We start from the raw sequence: 24,195 nt of genomic DNA, 5'->3' as shown, positions 1-24,195 counted from the left end.
CTCTTGCCTTCATGGGCCCCTTCCTCCATTAAAAAAAATTATATTCCACGACTGCATTGGGATAAAGATTAATATATTATTATTATATATTTAAACATTTAATTCAACCTAAAATTTCTTTTTTTCTTCTAATTTTAAAAGAAATTTAAATAGTTTTATGGGTTCCTAAATGTACTGCTGGCACTAGGCATTGCGCCTACTAGTAGTACCCAGCAGAAGGGTTGGCCCCCATTGTGTTGGGTTCCCTGGAATAAGCTAAAGTCGGGTGTTCTTGAAGTTAATGCTTCCAGTGGCGAGCTCCGAGTGCCTGTCTTCCCGATTGTGGCCGGGAAGCAGCTCCCTGGAAGGCCCATTGGCTGTGTTGTTCTAGGATTCATTTCCAGAAACTCAGCTTTTCCTAAGGTTTTGTAAGTACCCAATTCTGTGTGTTAAATCCAAACTCCATTAAAATAACCAGAATGGTCTGTTTTCTGCAATGAAACCTAATTGATGAGGGTTTATGCCTTTATTCTCATGAATCTTTCATATCTGTTCCTTACCCTCGAATTCCCCATTCGGTCAGTCTCGCCCCTCTCACCTCATCTCTGTTCTCCCTCACTCCATTACCATTTTGCCTTTCGCTGGAAACTTTGGAACCCCCACTCCATTGTGGGAAAAGTCCCTGGGTCCCTGTATTAGTCAGGTTTCTCCAGAGAAACAGAACCAATAAGGTGTGTATGTATGTATCTAGGTGTAGACATGTAGATATAGTATGTATCTATTTATATGTACATCTCTACATCTCCATCCCTATCATTTATCTATCTACTGAGAGGTACAGAGAGAGAGAGAGAGAGAGAAAGAGACAGAGACAGAGTGACTAATTTAAGGAATTGACTCATGCCATCGTGGTGGTAGGCAAGTCCAAAATCTGCAGGGTTGGGTCAGCAATCTGGAGACTCAGGGGAGAGCTGAAGTTGCACCTCAAGTCCAAAGGCAGCCAGCTGGCAGAATTTCCCCTTCTTCAGGGGAGGAAAGTGTTTTTCCATGAAGGCCTTCACCTGATTGGATGAGGCCCACCCACATTACAGAGGGTGATCTGCTTTATTCACAGTCTGCTGATTTAAATGTTAATCACATCTTAAAAATACTTTCACAGAAACATAGAATAATGTTTGATCAAATAACCAAGTGCTGTGGCCTAGCCAAGTTGACACATGAAATTAACCATTACATTTCTATTAACATAAACCCATTTATTTTTTATTTTTTGCTGTACGCGGGCCTCTCACTGTCGTGGCCTCTCCCGTCGCAGAGCACAGGCTCCGGACACGCAGGCTCAGCGGCCATGGCTCACGGGCCCAGCCGCTCCACGGCATGTGGGATCTTCCTGGACCGGGGCACGAACCCGCGTCCCCTGCATCGGCAGGCGGACTCTCAACCACTGCGCCACCAGGGAAGCCCCATAAACCCATTTTTAAAACCTCTTTCTTTCTTCTTCTCGCCTGAAACATGTTCTCCTACGAAATCGCCATTCTCCCAATAGTTCTTAGCGTGAGAGCTTCAAGTCACACCCCAGACTTGACATTCAAAGACCCCATGGAAATAAATGGAAAGAACTAGTAGGTAGTAGTAGTAACTTGGTAGATAATAATTAGTTGGGAGCTCTTCCTCCTCTTCGTTTTGCTCCTATCCCTCGCACTCTTCTCATTCATCTTCTCCTCTTGTGTTATCAAGTTACTCTGTGTTTTTGGAGGAAAATTCAGAGCTCTAAAGATATGCTCACTTCCTACCCAGTGCTGGCTAACTTTAGCTGCACCCTGAGCCCACCTCTCCATTTCTCTTTAAGTCTCTTGGTAACTCCCTGGCACGCTGACCCAGAGAAGTTACCAAGCTCCTGGAGAGAGATAAAGGCTGAAGGCACTTGCAGTGAGAGCAGTCAGCATGTACGTAATGCTGAGAGTCAAGGGATTTCGCGGGGGCACCAATGACATTCTACACTTCCTCTCCCCCTGGCTTTACTGTAACATGGACTTACACCTGTGTCTACTTTCCCATCCTTTCATTCATTTTGCCAGCTACTCTCAGATACAGCATTTTATTTCATCTTTTTGACCAGAGAATTTGCCCTTGCTCCAGTTTTACATAAGAAGAAGCTAAGAGGTTAAGAATAAGTAACTTCACAAAAATTACCCAGCTTGTAAGTTCTGAGACTTTGATTTAGAGACTCTAAAATCCATACATTTTCTAGTACAGCAGAAATCTAGGGGCAGAATCTTGGGGAACACTCATCATTATGAGAAATATCTTGGAGCAAGAAGAGATAGTTTCAGAGTAGCGATAGAGGGGTTATTTTGAAGTCATGGGGGGACTCTCCTCATTTAAGACTGATCTCCACCACTCTTCCCTACCTTCATTTCTATTGACATAGCTTTCTAAAGCTTACTGGGCCAGAATTTTATGTTTTCATCCACAGGCCCTAACACAATTTCTAAGAACAAAGATCAGATACGATGCAATTTTCAGAATTAATGCCTGGTAATAATGTAATGTAATAAGTGCTCAATTTTATTCAGCAATTATGTATCAATCACCTAAAATGTACCAAGTACTGGGTTAGACGCTAAGAATACAATGATGGACCACAAATATTCAGTGACAGAAGGCATGAATCAATGAAACACATGGTCTATTTTTGAATATCAAAAATACCACATTCTCAAACTGACTTTATATGGAACCATCAACTAATGATGGCCATTTAACTTCTGCAATTAAGATGAATCTAGTACTCAGTATTTTTTTTTTCTCAGTCTGGATCTGCCTAGGTTTAGTTTCAAAAGTTAACAATAGCAGATAATGTTGATGTGAAAAGAGCATATTCTTCATAGGATGGCTGTAAAGATTAAATGAAATAATAACTGCCAAATTCCAAGCATTTTATGTAATTTACCACGCTTGCCTGTATACGTAGATTGCAAGTGCCACAAAAATAGTCACTGATTTATTTTATTTTATTAAAATTTTTTTCCAGCTTTATTGAGACAGATTGAGATTTTGAGATAATTGACATATAACGTGATATACAAGTTTAAGGTATACAATATAATGATTTGATGTATTGCAAAACGATTCTCACAATAAGTTTAATAATGTCCATCACACATAGTTACAATTTTTTTCTTGTGATGAGAACTTTTAAGATCTACTCTCTAAGCAACTTTCAAATAAGCAGTACAGTATTTTCAACTATAATCATGCTGTACATTACATTCCTAGAACTTATTTATAAGATACTGGTTTATTTTAATTTACCTACATGTATATCCAGCTTTTATAATGCTTAGCTCACAGTAGGTCTTCAATTAATATTGATGGGCTCAGTGATAAATATAGATATTATTAGTTCAATTTTGTTTTGTTTTGGTTTTTTTTGCGGTACGCAGGCCTCTCACTGCTGCGGCCTCTCCCGTTGCAGCAATTTTAAAGATGACATAAACACTCAGAAAGATTGAATGATTTTCTCAATTTCTCCAAGCTAGTTGGTAGCAGAGTTAGGACAAACGAGGTCTTTCTATAACATTACTGTGCCTAAGGGCCTCTATAAAGCATGCAGCATAGTGCTAAGTACACAGTAGGCCATCAGTATGCGCTATTCCTTCACCAATGCCTTGTTAAAGAGGACACCGGGACAAAGGGCGACTCTGCTGCTTCTCTTCCAGAGCTCCGCGCGATCTTCCTGTTCTTCAATCCCGTCTTGACTCGTATTCCCCTTCCACTCCAGAAAACGTGGATGGCCCCATGGCTCAGGCCCTGGCCCTGCTGACCCTCTGGATGTTGGCCTGCACATCTGCGATCACTTCTACTCAAACTGCACCCGCCAGCGACGTGACCTTTAGATGCTGCCCAGTCCGCGTGGCTGAGTGGTTCCAGTACTGCTGCTCTGCGAGGCATGGGGAAAAGAAGACTAAAAAGGAGCCTACTTCCCCCTCAGAAAGTATGGGAAACACAGAACTAGGGAAGTTCTGTAAGTCATGGGGAAAAGTTTGTTCAGGCTTCCAACTCTGCCCTTTCACCTGTGCCCTGCCTCGACCACTCTGGAGTTCTCCAGTCTTGATAGCACGGTTCTCAGCGAGCAGAAGACATGCAGTCAACCGATCACTTCGGGTCTGAGAGCCTCCTGACCAAATCACCCCAGATTTAAAGATACAGTCACTGCTTTCTTTATCATGGTGGCTTTTGTCCTGTACTAGATGACTTTAGGTTACTGATCTGTAAACTTCCGAGGGACTAATTTTCGCTTCATTACTTATGAATGTTAGATGCCGGTGATGTATTGTGAAATTGCTTGGGGCGAGAAGCCAGGTGGGTCATGAGAGCTCCAAGTTTCCAGACCCTTCTCCCCTTGGAAAAAGGCCTCTCAAGTAAAGAGCTTTGCAACTGCTGCTACTGTTGCCTCAAGGCACCTTGGTGAGAGTGCCAGGAACATGGATTCTGGAGCCATTAGACATCTTGGTTTGTCTTGTGGTTTCAGAATGATCTAGTTATGTGATGTAGGGTGGCACTTAGCCTTTCTGAGTCTCAGTTTCCTAACTATAAATGCGGATGATGTCACCTGCCTCATGGAGTTAAGGTTAAAGGAGATAACATCTACAGATTGCTCATATTCAGTGCTAAGAAACTGGCGTTTATTATTATTATTGAAACGAAGACACCTGAAAGGATCAGAGCACCGTTAACACCTACCGGGTCTTCAGGTCTGTTTTCTGAGAAAACAATGTGAGGTCTTAAAGCCAAAGTCCAAGGGAAGCTGAATTCTCCTCTCTGCAAGGGAGTCAAGGATGTTTTGTTAAGCTGTCAAACTTCCCCACGGTTGTTAAACAGAATATGCAGTACTGTGTCAGTTGCCCTATAATTGTTAATAGGAAAACACTTGAAACAAAAAGGATCATATGCATGTACCAGGTATAGCAAAGGAGAATGGGAAACTGGCGAAAGGTGTAAATAATGTCCAATTATTACTGTATTTCCGATGTTGTGTTAGGTGCTTTTTGTTAGGTAACTTTTGTTACCTCATTTAACTCTTCATATCTTCCATTATTCCCTCCTTGGGCCTCTTGGCACTATGAGTTACATAAATTATTCCCATCTTTTTTCCAAATTGAGATATAATTGCCATTAACGTTGTATTAGTTTTAGGTGTACAACATAATGATTTGGTATATACATGTATGTACGGTGAAATGATCACCAGAGTAAGGCTAGCTGACATCCATCACCATACACAGATTTTTTTTTTCTTGTGATGAGAAGTTCAAGGTTTACTCTCTTGGCAACTTTCAAATATATAGTACAGTGTTAGAAACTACAGCCACCATGTTCTACATTACATCCCCATGAGTTATTTATCCTATAACTACAAGTTTGTACCTTTTGACCACTTTTACCCATTTCACCCGCCTCCCAAACCCCACCTCTGACAACCACGAATCTGTTCTCTGTACCTGAGTGCCACATTTTTTCTTTTTTGATTCCACGTTTAAGTGAGATCATACAGTATTTGTCTTCCTCTTTCTGACTTATTTCACTACTCCCATTTTATAAACAAAAGGAAATGGTGGATCAGCCTCACGAAGTAATTTGCCCAAAGTTACACAGCAAGTAGGTGGCATTTAAACTCAGAGTGTGGCTCCAAAGCCTAGAGTCTTTCCTTTATACCTAGGAAGGGAGAGGTCAGGGAGACTTTTTCCTGAAGAAAGAAGACAGAACCATCACACTGAGGAAGCCAAGAGCAGCCCAGGAGAAGTAGGACAACCACAGTGTCCCCAGAGGTGTAGCCAGAGAAAGATCTGTGGAGTTTCCCCACAGGGGCTTTCTCTGGGTAGATTATACATTCTGGGAAAGCTTGGACCTCCCAAGAAGTTTCTGGTCCAACCAAACTACATCCCCAGCACCCAGAAGTAAGAAAGAGGAGAAAATCAAGAATGGACAGTTGTTGCCTGGTGGCCAGGGAAGGTCTCCATATTGAAATAATTAAAAGTAGACTAAACAGTGGAAAGACTTCTCTTTGTCTTGTCAACATTGCTCAAGTCAGCCAGAAATTAAAGCAGAGGGCTTAAGAAGAGACAGGAGGTAGAGAGAAGAAGGAAGCTGCTTTTTCCCTGTCACCAGGTCTTCTCTCCAGAAACATACAGGAATAAACTGAAGACATTCTCCAGTCATTGCTGTCGCATTTAGCCCTCCAGTGTCAGAAGGCTAAGGTGCAGGCTGGTACCCAGAAGATAACTGCCAGGTGCCCTGAGCTGGTGGGCCCTGCCTGTGGCACAGGCTGGTACCGCCTTAGAGTCCAGAGGCACAGGAAGAGCTGGAAAAGTAGGACCATTCCCAGCTGAACGTCACTGTGTATCACCCACTTCCTGGGAAAGACTCAGCTTTGAGTGGACATCCACAAGATGGAACTTACACTGGTTCTCAGCCATGATAGGGAGGTCTACATGTCTCTCAGATTACCTGTCAGTGTCTGGAAAGTAGGTAATATAATTAACATCTGTTCTGTGGGTTCCATCACAAAGACTTAAACTGGTCTCTAGCTCTCTTCAACAGACAGGATTCCACAATGAGATTTCTGAAATTGGAGAGAGAAAAAGAGAGTGAGAGAGAGAGGAACCAAACTTTCCACCAGATACCACAGCAAACAGGACAACAAGTGAACACGAGGGATGGGCTCGATATTCAGGCCCAGAGAAGGCTCTTCACTGAGGGTTGATGGTCCACTTATCCCATGCACTATTTGCTGCATGACTTTCCCGTGTAATCAAATAATACATAATCGGGCAGTTCTTGGGAGCTCGTCCTCATCTCTGTACCAGTCTGTATGTCTTCAAAGCCCCTACTAGTTAATTTCTTTAATACCTGGCTCAGAGTTTCCATTCCCGGTGACACCTTCCCTGATAGATCTTATCAATCCTTCACTGGAGCTCTACGCACCTTTTTTTTTTTTTGCGGTACGTGGGCCTCTCACTGTTGTGGCCTCTCCCGTTGCGGAGCACAGGCTCCGGACGCGCAGGCTCAGCGGCCATGGCTCACGGGCCCAGCCGCTCCGCAGCATGTGGGATCCTCCCGGACCAGGGCACGAACCCACGTCCCCTGCATCGGCAGGCGGACTCTCAACCACTGCGCCACCACGGAAGCCCTCTACGCACCTTTTAATCACCAAACTTCCTTACTTCCTTCCTTAAACATTTTAAAATGTTTTAAAATTAGTGAACCAATAACTGTTAAAATTTTATAAAACACAAAACTTAGGGGGAACAAATGAGTTACCTGTAATCAGACCACCCAGAGATGAACAGTTACCACTGTCATGTGTGTTCTTCTAGTCGCTCTGGCTTTCTGTTTCCCTCTGTGTTGTTAACATGTTCTTTTTTTTTTCCTATGTAGCAAAATATCAAGTATCTCTTTTATACGTGTGTCTGTCTATCTGCCTATCTATATCTATATCTACTGGGTAGGCCAAAAAGTTCATTTGGGTTTTTCCATAAGATGTTATGATGCATAGTAGTTCACAGCATTTTAAATAGCATCGTTACAGAGCATATCACATTTTACTATAGTTCATGATAAATAGTTAGCACTCACATAGAGCATACTATTCATTGGGTTGTTCTAAGTGCTTACATGCATTGATCTATTTAATCTGTTTAATCTGAGGTGGTTGGTTTAATTATTACTATCAAATTTCACAGATAAGGAAACGGAGGCACCAAGAGTTTAAATAATTTGTTCATGACTAGTATGTTTAGAGCTAGAATTTGAACCTGAACTAGACTGGCTTTAGACTCTTAATCATTGCCATATAGGACTTTAACAGTTTTTAATTGAGCATCTAATAATCAGCAGTTTCTTTAAATATTTTATTTGTCAACTCTGGAAGTCAGGAGCAACAGTGTGAGAATCTTGTCTGAGGTCAAACATCTTCAAGGCTGGGCAGCCAGGTCTGCCTGCTGCCCACACCCATCCACCACCACCACCATCAACCCCCAACACTACCACTAACACCAGCACCACTATCACTATTACCACCATGATCACTATCATCACCACCACCATCACCCCCACTACTACCACTATCACCACTACCATCACTACCACTATCACTACTGCCACCACCACCATCACCAACGCCATCACCATCACCACTATCACCACCACCATCGCCACCATCACCACCACCACCATCACCACCATCACCACCATCACCACCACCACCATCACCACTATCACCACCGTCACCATCATCACCACCACCACCATCACCACTATCACCACTGTCACCATCATCACCACCACCACCATCACCACCATCACCACCACCACCATCACCACTATCACCACCGTCACCATCATCACCACCACCACCATCACCACTATCACCACTGTCACCATCATCACCACCACCACCACACTGTATTTACTAATTAGCTGGGTATCTGTCTTTACTTTCTCTTTCTCATTCCCCAGAATATCAAGTCTTTGAAGTCAGAAAATGAGTAGTTTTATTCATCCTGTAACCCCAGCACCTAGCACAGTTCCTAGTCCATGGTTACCATGCAATAAATACTTGAAGGAATAAAGGACTCACAGACTTGGTTTGACTGACAGCCAACCAAAGAAGATATTTTGCATGAAGACATCAGTCAACACCTGTTTACACAGAATGTGCAATACATGATGTGAATTTGTCTCTGTAGACTTGACTCTCTAACACAAAGCAAAACGAAAAGTTTAAATTTTCCACTTTGAAAACCTCTAACCTTCGCGTGACAGATGTGGCCAGGAGCACTGGTATAGGCTAGTTCTGCTCTGCCTGCAGTTCTCTAACGGGAGGTGTGACTTTGTCTCCTTCTCGCTCACTTCCCGCCCGGACCTTTGTTCTCCCCACCTTCTACCCCACTGTGGCATGCTCCTGTATGTGGGAGCTGATTTCATCTCAGTATCCTTTGTCAAAGTTCTCTTTTGTCTGGTGGTTGATACTGTATCAGTTACTTCAGGGCAAGCCCAGAGCTCTGCAAGTCACCCTGGCCATTATTTATTGCCACATCCAGTTCCACAAAGCTTGTGCCAGCAGAGGACTCCAGTAGGTTTTGATGGCCCTTTCTCCCTCATGCATAATTGTGTTTTAAAACTCATGCAGCTGAATGGGCTGTTTTGGTGTCCTGGGTTTGAAGACTGGGGATTTCTTTTTACTGTTCACTGCAGCAGCCATTCAGTGCTACTCCTACTCTGTAACTCTCCTCACTTGAAATTTGCCTCTCTCCCACTTTTGACTTTGCAAAATCCACAGAAACAGGCAAACTCTGGTCTCGGAGCAGGGCTGACCCTTTGGTAGATAAAACTGGCAGAAAGCTTGAGTTTGTCGAAACTAGAAGAAATATACCACTAGGAAAACAGCTTATGCACAAAGCAACGAATACTTCCTTTATTTTCATAGTCCCACGGGAGATGTACAGAGAGTGGGTGGGAAAGGTCTGAATTTGTCAGTTTGCTGGGGTGGGTTGAGAAGAAATTTGGGGTACTTTCCGTGGTTCATAAAACACAAGGTTTCATACGCAGGAAATTGTCAAGAGGTCTGCTTTATCTTCTTTCCTAATTACAAACTAGAAGCGTTGACTTTCCAACATCCCAAAATCCCCCAAGTGAATCAAATAGAAGCAATGGTAGGTCTTCCAAACCGAGCCAGAGGATAACAGCTAACATTTATTGAGCACTTAAGGTATGGCAAGCTCTGTGCTATGTGCTTTACCTAAACTGACTTGCTGAAGCCTCACACCTATCTGAATCTGAAGTATTAAATGCTATTGCCACACTGGCTTTACAGATAAGGAAATCAAGGCACAGAAAGGTTAAGTAACTTGAATGCTCACATGTCACAATTATGAGTGGTGGGCAGGAAACAAGCCTGGGGAGCTTTATATATCACTGGACTCCCATAATCAGAGAACACATTTGACAAGATCACACTGATTTCAGTGAGCGTTTCCCTTGAAGATATCCAAGGCCAGTCTTAAGAGTTACTATCACTGTGAAGTACTAAAATAAGTATCATTTATTTACTCTACAAATGCTCGTTGAACACGTTCTATCTGCCACTTGCTGGGCAAGGCTATGCCATTGTAATTACTAGTAACTATTTCTGATTGAATTAAATCCTTCATGTGCTTTATTTCATTCAATCCTCACAACTCTTTCAGGTAGGTTTTGTTATTATCAGGTAAAGAACTGATGTTGTAGGGTATACAGAAGTAGAAATATAACACTGTACACATGAAACTTATATAAGTCAACGTTACCACAATTAAAAAATTAATTAAAAAAAGAATGGCGGTGTAAAGAAGTATTTGTCAAATATGTGCTGCTATAATCACTGCCATCATGGGTAGTGGAGTCAGGAATTGGACCCAGTGTGATCTGACCCCAAAACCAATGCGTTAAAGACAAAGTAAAATTGTAGAAATTGGAGGTTAGCAATATGACATGAAATTAGGGAAATGGAAAAAGAGGATAGATACATAGAAGAAAAGTCTGAATTCTACTATTGAAACATTTCCCTCAATATGCCCTGTTATAGCTCCTCATGAGCAAACACCCTGTCACTCTAAGATGAGGTGTACAGATCTCCTGCCTTCTACAGTTCACCAGTCACAGAGACCAGGACTCCTTCCAGCTTGCTCGTTGTCTCCTCTTCACAGTCTTCCAGGGACTAAACTTAGTGCATAACGAGATGACTTGAATGTACTCAGCCAGGTGATCCCTGGAAGAGTTAATATACATTTCATGTAAATGCAGACGGTGCCGGGAATCGTGAGAAACAGAGGATTAAATTAAATCATCCATATGGTCCATTAAGAAGGGTTTTTCAGCAACAGTAAGATGCCTGGACCGTGCCAAACATTCTATAGACAATGAAGATGTTTCTGAACAATTCATAATTGTCCCAGTTATTCTGAAACAATTAAAAATAGGTTTTGCCTTTGGGACACAGAGCCATGGGGTCCACTTTGAACTCGACCTGCCACCTTGTGGAAATTGGAGGCAATAAAAAACATGGCCCTTGAATAATACACTAATAATAATATGATCTGGGCTAACATTTTTTGAGGGCTTACCATACGCTAAGCACTATACGAACCATCTTTTTCTTTTTTCTTTTTTAATTGAAGACCTTTATTAACAGGTGCTTGCAGTTTGTTGACTTTTTTGAAAAAATCAAGCTGTAAACTTTTATTACAAATTAAAAATGAGATTCCTAAAAATCTCAACTTGACCAGATATGAAACAATTTAAAAACCTTTAAAGATGTATTGAGAAAAACCAGGCTTTTTTAAAAAAAAAAACAAAACACGTATGTCATTACTAAAAAGAGACGTCTTTAGGTAAAAATAATAAAAACCCCATGCTGCATAGGTAACGCAGATCGTTCTAGTTATCCGGTCAACAGGCAAAAAGCAAGCACTTTAGTCTTTAGCTCCAATCTTTTGTTCATTTCTTATTGCTGGAATTTCATATTCATTTCTTCGTGTTGGATGACTAAACCGGATGATGGTAGAGATGGTAAGCCAGCATTTACTCAGCCCCGCCCTGCTCAGCCTCGGGAGCGGACGCATTCTCAGCTGGTAGATCTGCTGCTTTTGTCTCTTTGCCACCTTGTGGTTTAGGGTTTTCTGGGCGTCTGCGTCGGTAATTGAAGTTGCGGCGGTACCGACGTTGAGGGGGCGGCTGACCTTGGGTCTCATCTCCTCGATTTTCCATATCCTCTTCACTGCCGTCCTCTCTGCGCTGTCTTTGGCGAGGAGGGCCCCTGCGGAACGGTGGTCTATAACCCCGATACATATTCTGTGTCACTGGTCTACCTTGTTCTCCTGCACCCTGGTTGTCCGCACCCTCCATCACCTCTCTCTGCACGGGAGGGTTGGAACGCTGTGCTCGACGCCCATAGGGTCTCCGCATGCAGTAAGGTGGGCGCCTGCGCCTGCGGTAGGGCCGGCGCTGTCGGGCCTGGCCTTCGGAGACTCTCTCGGATCCCTCCGCCTTTTCCCCACTCTCACTCTTCTGGTACTTCTGCTGGAGGTTGCGTGGAGGACCGCTGCGACGTGGAGGACCGCTGCGACGTGGAGGACCGCTGCGACGTGGAGAGCGGCTCTAGTGGTCGCGGTGTGCGGCACGTTTACCGCCTTGCGCTGGAACCGCTCCAAGGCCTGCATCGTTTGCTGCTTCGCACCCTCTTCTCCTTCAACGACATCGGACTCCACGGTCTCCCCATCTCCTACACCGCGAAGGTGCCTCCTGGGGTTCTTCTTCTTTATGGCAGTCCGGTGAACAAATGCATCTTCCTCGGTGTCATTCCTGTTGATGAAACCACACCCGTTTCTCACACTGAACCATTTTACTGTTCCCAAAACCTTCGATGCGATGGTCTTTTCGTCTCCGCCGGCAGGCGCCGCCGGTGTGAGGCCGCCCGGGCCGCCGCGCCCGGCGCCGCCGCTGCCCGTCGTGCGGGGCTTGGGGTCGGCAGCGCTGAGGGCGGGGGGCGGCGGGCGGCTGCCGGGTCTCTGCCTCGCTGCTTGTGGCTGCGGCGACGGTGACTGGGGCCCCCTGCGGCAGCTGCGGCTCCTCTCGGGCTGGGACGGTAACTAGGCCGGCGGCAGCGGTGAGGCTGCTCGGGGCTCTCTGGGGTCCGCTCTCCGCTCCCGCTACCGATAGAACTCTGTGCTAACCACCTTTTAAATGTTTTCTTGTTTAATGATCAAAATAACTTTATGAGATAGGAACTACCACTGTCCCCATTTTAAGGGTGAGGAAGAGGTGACTTAGCAAGGTCAAGTAATTTGCCTACAGTCACAGATCTGGGCAGCATGACCTCAGGGCCCGTGCACTAAACCACGCACTGTCCTGTGCCCTATACAGCCCCTCTCATTCTCATGTAGTATTTAAACATTTAAATAAATATTGCAGTTCTTTGGAAGGGTCACTAACAACCTTCCATCTTGAGATAACCACGTTCCATCAGAATCATCAGAAACATACTTTCAGCAGCTACCAGCTGGCCCAATGCATAGGAGGCAAGAAGGATGAGAGTAGAGGGGTTGGAAGAGAGCTTTCCTTGCAGCCTTTCATTATCTCAAAGTTCCTTTCTCTTTGCAGGGTTCTGTCCAGTGATCACCACTCCCTTCATGTTCTTATGTTTCTTCATACTCACTCATGCACAAATACCATCTGACCTAGATCCTACACCTTGGTTTTCCTGCTGTGTAACCTTGGGCTAGTATCCTAACCTTTCTGAGCCTCATTTTCCTCATCTGTAAATGGCGATAACACTGACTCATATAACCATGCTCTGAGAATAAATGAGATCTAAAATATCTAGCATAGTACTCAGCACGTAGTAAGTCCTTGATTCATACATACAACAAAAATGATAATTTTACTATCAATTCTACATCACGTTTGAATAGCATTCAATACTTTTCACAGTAGCTCCAAGCATTATTTCCTGTGCTCCTTACATCAACCTATTTGGTGCAAAGGGCAGGAAAGATCTACAACCCCACTTTACAAATAATCGTCATTAAGATTTGTCATGTACCTACTCTGACTAGGGAACTGGACTAGGAATTTAGAGATGTATAACATTTACATTGACTTTCACAATGGTTTAGTAGCTATCCTTTTTTATGACAAGGTACACAGTGAATCCCTGGTGAGGTAACAGAAAACATATATATTGGTCTCTGCCCCTCATTCATGGCACAGGACTCTTAAAACCCTTGTAATTTCCTAAGTGGTAAGCGCATTAGGAGTATCTTTTGTCCTAATATTTGGTCTTTGCTAAGGAGGTGACTCTGGGTGGCTCCTGGATGAGGGCTGGTCATTGGAAAGACAAAGCCATGATTAGAAGCTTGGAATTTTCAGCCCTGCCCCTCGTTTTCTTGAGAAGGGTAAAGGGCTGAAAATGGAGTTAATGATCACTCAAGCCTACGTGATGAAGCTTCTATGAAACTCCAATAGTCTGGGGTTCGGAGAGCTTCCGGGCTGGTGAACACATGGAGGTACTGGGCAGGGGGGATGGAGGGGGTGGGCCTGGATGGGGCATGGAAGCTCCACACCTCTTCCCACCCACCTTGCCCTACACATCCCTTCCATCTAGACGTTAATCTGTATCCTTTACCATATTCTTTTATTATAAACTGCTAAACATGTAAAGGTTTCCCTGAGTTCTGTGAAGCACTCTAACAAATTGGTCACACCCAAAGTGGAGGTTGATGGAAACTCCAATCTTTAGCCAGTCGGTCAGAAGCACAGGTGACAACCTTGACTGGTACCTGAAGAGGGGGGTAGTCTTATAGGACTGAGCCCTTAACCTATGGGGTTTGCTAGCACCAGGTAGACAGTGTCAGAATTGAGCGGAATTGCAGGACATCCAGCTGGTATCAGAGCATTGCTTCTTGGTGTGGGACCCACTCGCCATCTTCATCTCCACCCCAACCGCTGCCCAACATGGGAAATTGGTGATCAGAACCCGTTAAAGAGAAAAACCCAAGGCCTTCCTAGTTTTGTGTTTTTCATGTTACACTCTGCCCCTTACTGACTGGAGATGAAGGCTACTTCTGTAGCCATAGTGGGGCACCATCACTTCAAGAAGCACAAAGGGAAGAGATCCAGATAAAATGATGCGTCCCCCTACTTCCCCCAGGGCAATCTTGTGGCCTCCTAGAAATTATACTTATGAATATATGACTTACACAATGGAGTGATATGTAGCAGTCAAAATAAATAAAATACATGACATGCAATGCTATAGATAAGTGCCTTTTACATGCCAAGCACTTTCTAAACACTAGGGATATAGCAGTGAATGTAACAGACAAAAATCCCTGCGTTCCAATAACTAAGTTCTAGGGTTGAAAAGAACAGTGGCCTTGGAGTGGGATAAATTCTAAGGCAAAATAGTGGTTAATAGCCTGGACACTGTGAGTTGGGCTGCTTGGGTTTAAATCTTGGCTCTTCCAATGGGCAAGTTACTTAATTTCTCTAAGCTTCCATTCCTGTATCTGTGAGTTAACACCTACATTGGAAAGTTCCTTGAGGATTAATGATTTATCATATACTACACTGTTTAACATAGTGCCTGATATACAGTAAGCACTCAATGAGTATTAGCAATGATTTATTGCTTGGTGAGACACTTACTTACCAAATCACTTAAGCCGAAATCGTGAGGGTATACTTGACACCTGACCCTTTTGATTATTGTGTTCTGTCAATTTTACCTCCTAAATACTTCTTGAGTGTGTATATTCCCCCCCCTTTTCTCCCTTGCCATTATCTTAGCTCAGACTGACGCGTCTAGTATTGATTAGAAAATTAATTTGCCAAGTGGGCTCCCTGCCTTTAGCTTTCTTCTCCCACACATTCCTCTTCCTTGATCAAAAATTTGACCAAAAAATCATTTCCCTGATTGAAATCCTCCTTGAATTCTCCTTCCATGACTCTCCCTTGCTTGTAAACTCTTGAGCATGGTCTGTGAGACCTTCATAATCTAGCCCCTGCCTATCACCGGTCACCTCCCCTTGTACTCTAAGCCTCCACCACATGGGTCTCTCTCCCTAAACAGATTTTAAGCTCTTTGGGCAAAGGAAACGAGTCTTCGTTCCTCTGGTGTACCCAACACTTAACTTAGCACAGGGTGTGTCACATGGTAGGTGAACTGAAGTCTATTGAAGAATGGTTGCAATGCTGTCATGATCATTTTGATGTTGCTTGGTAATAATAAATGATAACATGGTAACTGAACACTTGCCATGTCCAGGCACAGGGCTAAGTGCTTCACAGGCATCATTTCACTTAATCTTTTTTTTTAAAATAACAAACCTATGAGAGAGGTAAGTGCTGTTAAGATGAGACAACTTTGGTTTAGCAGGGTTTCGTAGTTCCCAGCATTACAGAGTGGTAAATGGTAGGGCAGGATGTCAAAACCTGGTATGTGGATTCTAAATCCCTGTGCTTTGTTCCCATATGCATCTCAGAATGAGAAATAACTTCTCCATCTTTCTGCAAGGTCTCAGAAATGTTGACCAGTGGAATCCACTGATTAAAAGTCCTGGACATCACTGTTTCTCACACAGCTATCGTTTCTATTTTAGGTCAGACTAATAACTCCAACTAGAATTTTTTACCTCATATATTTCCTTTTAGTCTAGGTATTTCATCCTAGGTCCCTTTCAAAGGTAACATGAAAGATTTGTTGAAATGTGTAGTTTTGCCAACTTATTTTAGAGGAAAAGCATATCTTAGAAACTTGATTCTAAACACCCCTGTATTTAACATGAAACGACCACAATTCGTGCTGCCATTCAGATGGGCAATGGTTAGAGCAGTAGTTCAGCAGACGTTTTCTGAAATGAATTATTATGCATTGCCACTGCTCTAGCTTGATCAGACGAGAAAGGGGAAGCCAGGAGTACATACATCTTCGTGTTTATTCCTTTCTTAAGGATGAATGTGATTAATAAGACGGTAGACAAATGGAAGCAGCAAAAGCTTTATAACCAAAACATGTTTTAAAATGTCATTAGTTGTCAGTGCCGGGTACCAAACAATGCTGGTTGACGATAACAACAGATTACCTTTCACAGAGGCAAGAACTTGTATTACACTGTTTTGCATTTTATGTTTTAGAACTGAACAAAGAGTCTCACTTCCAAAGCAGAAATATAATTTGGATAGTATTAGCTGATCCTTAATGTCATTGAAAAATTTCATTTATAAACGGCTACATTATGATGAGATGTTCTACGATAATAATCACTTTGTTGTTGTTATTATTATGGAACAATGAAAATCTCTATTAGGAAAACAGGTTGCTCTTGACACTTGCTTGTACTTGTAAATACTGCGAGAAAGAAGTAATTAGAGCTGTGGGAAAAGTCCGTCATGGGAGCAGGCAGCCTTTAGAAATGATATTCTTGACTCAGTCATCTCCTCCACAGATCTTTACGAGTGTGATTGCATAATCTCCAGAAGTATCTGACTGTAAGGGACAGGACCGATGGAGAGAAGGACAGACATGGCGTAAATAATGAGGGGACCATGAATGAATCAAATCGCACAGCACTAGGGGATTCACTGGCGTGTAAGGCTCCTGACCTGTACCATTTAGTGAAATGCACCTGTAACTCCATCACCCATTCACACCTGAGTGTAATCCTGTTCCAGCCTAGCATCTTCTTTATAATATATGATGTTTAAATTCTTCCTGATATACTGCAATTAAATTTCAATTTGGGTTTAAAAAAAATGAGTGCATCAATTACCTAATATTACATAATCTTATTTTTCTCACAAAACTTTAGGAAATTATAGTTTTAATAATATTTATATTAGTATTTATCTAACACTTGCTCTTCTAAGGGTTAACTCCTTTAACCCTTATAATAACTCTGTACAGTAGATACCATAGTAGCTCCACCTAACAGATAAGTAAAACAAGAAAAACAGAGGTTGGGAAATTTGCCCCAAACTATATAGAGAATAAATGCAGAGGGAGGATTCGAACCCAGTTAACCTGGCTCCTTAACACCAAACTATACTTCCTGACTTAAGAAAGTGAAATGAACTACATCCCCACAGAGTATGTTTCCCAGTTCCTCTCGCCTAGGCTAGCCAAAAAAGGATCTTGCTTTAGAAAAGATACCAGGTGAGATTGAGGCTTACAGTACAAGATGCCACGTTTGTTATGAGTCTGGGAGTTAGAAACCTGGGAGTCATCCTCGACCCCTTCCCTTCCTTTCTCCTCACACCAAGATGTTCATACCAAGTCCCTTAAGTTTTAACTCCTAGATATCTTTAGAGTCTTTGCTCTTTCCTCCTTTTGTATTACCAGTAGCTTTGCATCACTATTTTGTGTTACAGTCAGAGCTACTCTAATATGACGAATATAGTAACTCATCACCCCACATACCTTCTATCTTATGTCCAATTCATTCTCCACAGTCACAGGGATCTTTTCTAAATATACTTCTGGTCATGACACTATGTGCTTAAAATTTAAACACTTCACTGGCCTCCCATCGCTCTTAAGCAAGACAAAATCCTTAGACATTGTCAGAAAAAGTCCTGAATGATCTGGTCCCGCCAGCCTCAATTTTCATTAATGTTTCCTCCACCACGAGATCTTTCCACTTGCAATTCCTTTTGTTAGAAGGCTCTGCTGACCTCTGACCCCCACAGCCTTCGCCTTGTTAAGTCTAGTCATTTTTAGATCTGAATCATAACCTTCCTATAGGTCAAATCCTCCTGTTATGTGATCTTATAGCACAATCTCCTTTACATTGAACATGGTTGTAATTTTACATTTATTTCTAATTCCATAAGGACAGAAAACTTTTTTCTTTACTTATAACTGTAATCCTGAACCTGGCACATAATATACATTCAGTAAATATTTTAAATGGAATGAATGGAATACGAATTCTGTGATCTCAAGTCTTCCTTTCAACTGAATGCATATTGCCACTCAGATTTTATTTTTCCATATTCCCAAGGTAGACTCCTAATCAATCAAGTGCCTGATTAATTCTTATCCTCCTACTTCTCATCATATATATGTTTCTAGAGCATTCCCCTTTGAGACCCTATTGACCGGCATAGCACCTGGCTCATGCGAGGCACTTAACACAAGCTTATTCACCTGAAAGGCAAGCTCAAGACCCATTTCCCAAGAAATATTCCCTATCTAATCCCAAACGTCTTTTTTTTTTGCGGTACGCAGGCCTCTCACTGCTGTGGCCTCTCCCGTTGCGGACCACAGGCTCCGGACGCGCAGGCTCAGCGGCCATAGCTCACGGGCCCAGCCGCTCCGCGGCATGTGGGATCTTCCCGGACTGGGGCACGAACCCGTGTCCCCTGCATCAGCAGGCGGACTCTCAACCACTGCACCACCAGGTAAGCCCCATATTATTTCTTTATGTCAGCCACTTTATTCTCTCTTTTTTAAAAAAAAATTTTTTGCATTTATAATCTCACGTTTTAGTATGTACTATCAATATGAAATATTATTAGGCAGAATACTGTGGTAACTCGTATTATTATCTTGTAATTGTTTTATTTATGCCCACCTCAGTCTCCACATAGATTATGAATTAACTGAGGGTAGCTATTATATTTTCCTTTAAAGACCCTGGAAATATGCTATTTATTAAATAGCTACTCAACTTGTTGATAAAGGAAATCTACCAAAAACTGTAATTTCATCCAATTTTTAAATTAAGATCCTATTATTAAGAAATACAGATTTGTTCTCACCTACTCTCTTCCTCTTCTCCTCCCCTCCAGTCATCATTTGAGAAAGGTGTTAATGAGCAGAGAAATGTCTAAATTAAAGACGGAAGGAAGAGGAACCCAAGGCTGAGATGATATACAAAATGGAACTCTAGCTCCTGAATTACAGAATTTTAACCATTGAAAACATCCTATTCGTCAGTCTTGAAAACGTAATGAGATTACTTGATAATGTATGTTAGGTGACAGAAGTGAAGAAACCTTAGATAATTTTAAATTACACACTGAACTCTGCAGCAATGGATTTTTCTTTTCTGTCAAGATACACGTTGCTTAAATGTTTCCTAATACAATAAGCCTCAATTACCCAGACCATGGAGGGGGGCAGGGAGAGCTACCAGTTAACTGAATTTCCCAGTTTGCCAAGGGTGAACTGAAGGCTTTCTTCGTGTTTCAACCTTGTTACTGGCAATCTTTATAAAACATATGCCTCTCCTTTTCTGCCTTGGCAAAAACAATTTGGTTAACGTTATTGTATCTTTCTCTGTTGATTGAAACTATTGTAATGTGTCAGATCGATTTAAATTTCGTTGAGTATGAGCAGTTGATGGAATCTGTGCTAAGCCCCAGGCACAGCCTGACAGCTGCCTTTTTGAATAAGTTTTCTATTTCAACTTAGGCATGCATCTTTTCCTGCAAAGGTTTAGTGCAAAAACAACGGCTCTCATTAAAAACAAAAAACAAAAACGATTTTGGTGAATGAATCTAGTTGACTAACTGAGGTGCAGTGGAAGTCAACTGGTAATACTTACCAAAATTATGGATATATTTACATCTGTCTCAGCAATCCTACCAACTCATGAGAACTTATCCCTCAGATACACTTGTACCTTATGAAATTGTATATGCGTATTGCAGCGTTGTTTATAATAGCAAGAAACTTGAAACATCTGTTGATGTGGTAGGTACAAATATACAAATAATGGAATGATACGCAGCTGTTAAAAAGAATGAGAAAGCTTCCTATATCCTGAAATAAAAGAACTCCAAGGTGCAGAACGATGTTATCTTTTGAGTCAAACAAAGAAGAAATTTTAAATACGTACTTTTCTTCTATTGTCAGAAAGAAAAACTGAAATAAATTCAAATACTGCAATATAAAAAATAGGTTAAGCAACTTGCATATGCAATTCACAAAAGAAGAAAAATTAGTGGCCACTAAACCTGAAAAAAATGTTGAGTGTCTTTTATGTGCCTGGGATCTTAGAGCTGAAAAATAATCACAGTTTTTAAGGGATATTTTGTTATTACTCTTTTAAACTCAGGAAACACATTTACACACTGACAAGACAGAGAAACCTAAGTCACATATCTCCATGTTTTGAGAATTATAAGGGAAAAAGGATGGGTAGAGAGAGGCATGATATGTTTTGCTATTTATAAGAAGAGACTTACTTTAATTGCTGAATGTAGGGAATAGCCATACTGCTTCTTAAACTCTGCTCGAATGTCCAAAAGGTCAATTTCTGATCTGGAAACCATTATTCGGTTCAGAGTAAACTCATCAGTCCCAGCACCCTGTTGAGAAATGCAAGTGTCCACAATACCAATCTCATTGCTCACACAAAACAACATATAGAACTATATTTACAGGACATAGATAATGGTACACAAAATATTCAACCACAGTGACTCTCCTTCACTCATTTTTCATCAAACATCAACATCCATTTATTCAAGAAATATTTATGGAGCACTTTGTGCCATCACATTGTCAAATGCTGAAAACAGAGATGAGATGCCCCGGTTAAACTTTCAATTTTGTAAAGGATACAGGCGAGAAAATGGGCCATTACAATAAAACCTGACATATGGGAACGACTGGGTACTATGGGAGCATATGCTCGGGAGGCCTAAGATAGATCAAAGATTAGGAAAGGTCTGTTTGAGAAAGTGGTATTGAAGCTGGGGCCTAAATAATCAGCCAGGGGAAGAAGGAATGGAGTTCTTACAGAGAGGAAAACAAGTGTTCCTACACAGGAAACAGCATGTGTGATGGTTTAGGGCAAGAACATAAATAATCAGAAGGAACAGCAAGAAATATGTCTAGAAAGGCCAGACTTTGTAAACCGTGAAATGAAATTCGACTTTATCCCAAGTGTGAAGAACTACTGCAATCTGTTAAACATGAGAGTGTTGAGATCAGATCAGATTTGTGGTTTCAGAAAATTCCTTTGACAGCAACAGTATGAAGAATGGACTGCAGGGCAAGGGTGGGATGAAGATAACAGAATAAGACTAGAAGCTTTGGGACGCATCCAGAGATGATTACATAACCAGAGAGAGAAGGGGAGAGACAGAGAGACAGAGACAGAGACAGAGACAGAATGATGATGATGATGATGGCCTGACCTAGAATAATGGCAGTAGGGATGGAGAAAATGGATAGATTGAAGAGATGCTCATAAAGGTTGATTGACAAAACTTAATGATATATCATCTGAGGAGAATGAAGGAAAGGGAAGTGTAACATTTCTCGCTGAACGGTTAGGTGAATATTGACACTATTCATTTATTCATTCATTCAGCAAATGCTTATTGAGCACCTCCTATGTGCCAGACATTGTGCCATGTGCTGCGCATATGGTAGTGAACGACACAGATGATATCTCTGTTCTCATGCAGTTTACGTTCTAATGGATGGAGATGGACAGTAAAGACAATGAACAAGTTGCTCAAGTACATGGTAATAAGAATGATGGGATGGAGTGTGAGTGAAAGGAAGCCAGCTGACCGGTGTAGTGAGGGAAGGCCTCTCCCAGGAGGTGACATTTGAGCTGAGACCTCAGAGATGAGAAGGAGACAGCCATAGGCAGACCTGGAGGAGAGAGGACGACACATGCAAAGACCCTGACATGGGAAGAGGCTCAGCACAGTCAAGAAAGAGAAAGAAGGCTGTGGCTGATGCGTAGGAACAAGGCTGGGGAGGAAAGGCATAACTTCAGCGACTTGGGCAAGGCTAGTTCCTGCTGGGGTTATCCACTGAGATGACTGAACGCAGGATGGGGGGCAAGACTGGGGTGGGAGGTGAGGTGAGGAAAATGATGTGTTTACTCTGGACACAGCCTTGTAGGAGCACATGGACTTCCACAGGAAATGTCCAGGAAGAACCTGAAGTAAGCACCTTCTATGTGCCAGGCTCAGTATGAGGGTCTAAAGACATAAAAGAGCAAGAAAACCTCCTGAACAGATTCCTGGAGCTCCCCATCCAGCAGTGGCAGCAGACGAGAAAACACAGGGTTTCTGTATCATGAAAGGCCGCTGACGCAGTTTGGTTTAAGTAAGGCATTTTGAGAGGCTACTGGCTCACGCTGGAGGTCTGTCGTCCTAAAACAAGTCGACTGCCCACATTACTGTGAAGTGGGGGAAATGATTTACTCAACACTTCAGTGTACCTACGTCTGTAATGATGAGGATACTCATTAACAACCAATGAGCCAAATTAGCAGACACATTAGCTACAGAAGAGAACTCATCAAGGTGGAAAAGAAAGACGAAATTCCATCAACATTAAGCAATATTTTTACATTCTCCTTGAGGCAAGTTAAGAATATATATGAAGTTTCCAGACCAACCTTCAAAGCTTGGTGCAGTCTTTTAGCTAAAAAGGCAGGCGTGTTCCTTGCACAACAGACTGTTATAAAAAAGCAAAGTAATGTTCAGTTTCATTTAATAGAAATTGAGTTAATCTACAGTAATACGTTTACAAAATTTTTTTTTAAGTAACCATACCACTCTCCTCCCCATTCCTGGCTTTTCTTTAGAATGAAAGAGTGAATGAATGCTTAACCTGAATTTCAAAGCCGTATAATGTCATACTTGCATGGAACTTTAGCACAGTAATTATCCTTAGCCAAAGGGAAAATAAAATTACCTGCCAAAGAAACTCTCACAGCCGCTGACTCATTTCCAGATCCCAGACACACCAACACCTACGCTTACATTGATAACTCCCTAGGGTGTACCATTGCTCCATTTCTAGCATCTTTGACTACTGATGAATAGCTTGGGTCTAAAGACTGCAGAGGTGTTGCTCCAAATAACACATTAGGTAAGCAAGGGCACTGCAGCTCAGTTTAAAACCAGTTTTTCCAATGGAAAGATTTTCTCTTAAATGACTGGATTAGAATTTATAGGTTGATTAATTACATTAGAACCAGCACCTATAATCTAAATTCAGTCATCAAAAAAATACTACCATCTTTCAATTCTTTATTTTGAAATAACAAGTAAAGCAGAATAAGGAAAAGATAACAGGCAAAAACATAAGCAAATTAATTATCCTTTAAGTAACGTGAAAACAGCCAGGACTAGAAAAGTCTGTAGGGAATAAATCTATTTATTGCAACACAATTATTTTTATCATCTTAAATCTGATCTCTAGGTAGGAATCTGACCCAAAGTGAAGGAATTTTATAATGAATTTTGGAGAACAGAACAAGAATAGTGACTTTCTCATGATGCCTTTCAGACTCTCTTAAGGAAAGCTAAAAGGCCTTTTGTGTAAGTGATTCAAGGGAAACAGAAAGAGAAATATATTAGAAACATGGAATCTGGGAGAAACATGAAAACAGTTATAGATTTGAAGCTGTCTGAGAAGAAATCAAGGATGCAAATTGATATTACCTGTTTTTTTCTCAAAGTAATATTCAGCAAGGCTTAATCATTTGATTGAAAGTTTTATGCCCACTTTTAAGCTATTAAGCTTTTCAATCATCTCCTTCACCCCAGACTAAACGCAGAGAATCCTTTCTTTTCATAACCCTTTACCTTGTTCTCCGCTTTATGTTCTTAAACACACGATTTGTTCCTCAGGAATAT

The 24,195-nt window shown here is 41.9% G+C and overlaps 1 protein-coding gene and 1 pseudogene across 3 annotated transcripts in view; both read right to left on the bottom strand.

Moving 5' to 3' along the window:
- Positions 1–6,031: 6,031 nt before the first annotated feature.
- The window catches only part of ANXA3 (annexin A3), a 69,324-nt gene continuing 51,160 nt past the window's right edge, over positions 6,032–24,195 (bottom strand). For 2 of the 3 annotated variants that reach the window (XM_067736347.1, XM_067736346.1), the window contains 3 exons: positions 22,950–23,008; positions 20,770–20,892; positions 16,563–17,065 (listed from right to left, as the gene is read on the bottom strand). In XM_067736347.1, the coding sequence (XP_067592448.1) occupies positions 17,006–17,065; positions 20,770–20,892; positions 22,950–23,008 (242 nt within the window). In that variant the 3' untranslated portion in view covers positions 16,563–17,005. Of the gene's footprint in view, positions 6,605–16,562; positions 17,066–20,769; positions 20,893–22,949; positions 23,009–24,195 lie in introns of those variants that run through there. The other variant, XM_067736349.1, reaches the window with a different exon arrangement.
- LOC137224132 (Y-box-binding protein 1 pseudogene) lies at positions 11,172–14,652 on the bottom strand (annotated as a pseudogene).

The sequence above is a fragment of the Pseudorca crassidens genome, chromosome 4 (genome assembly GCF_039906515.1).
Source record: "Pseudorca crassidens isolate mPseCra1 chromosome 4, mPseCra1.hap1, whole genome shotgun sequence".
Taxonomy (NCBI): Eukaryota; Metazoa; Chordata; class Mammalia; order Artiodactyla; family Delphinidae; genus Pseudorca; species Pseudorca crassidens.
The sequence above is the reverse complement of the archived record's forward strand: the minus strand, read 5'-3'. Positions and strand labels throughout refer to the sequence as shown.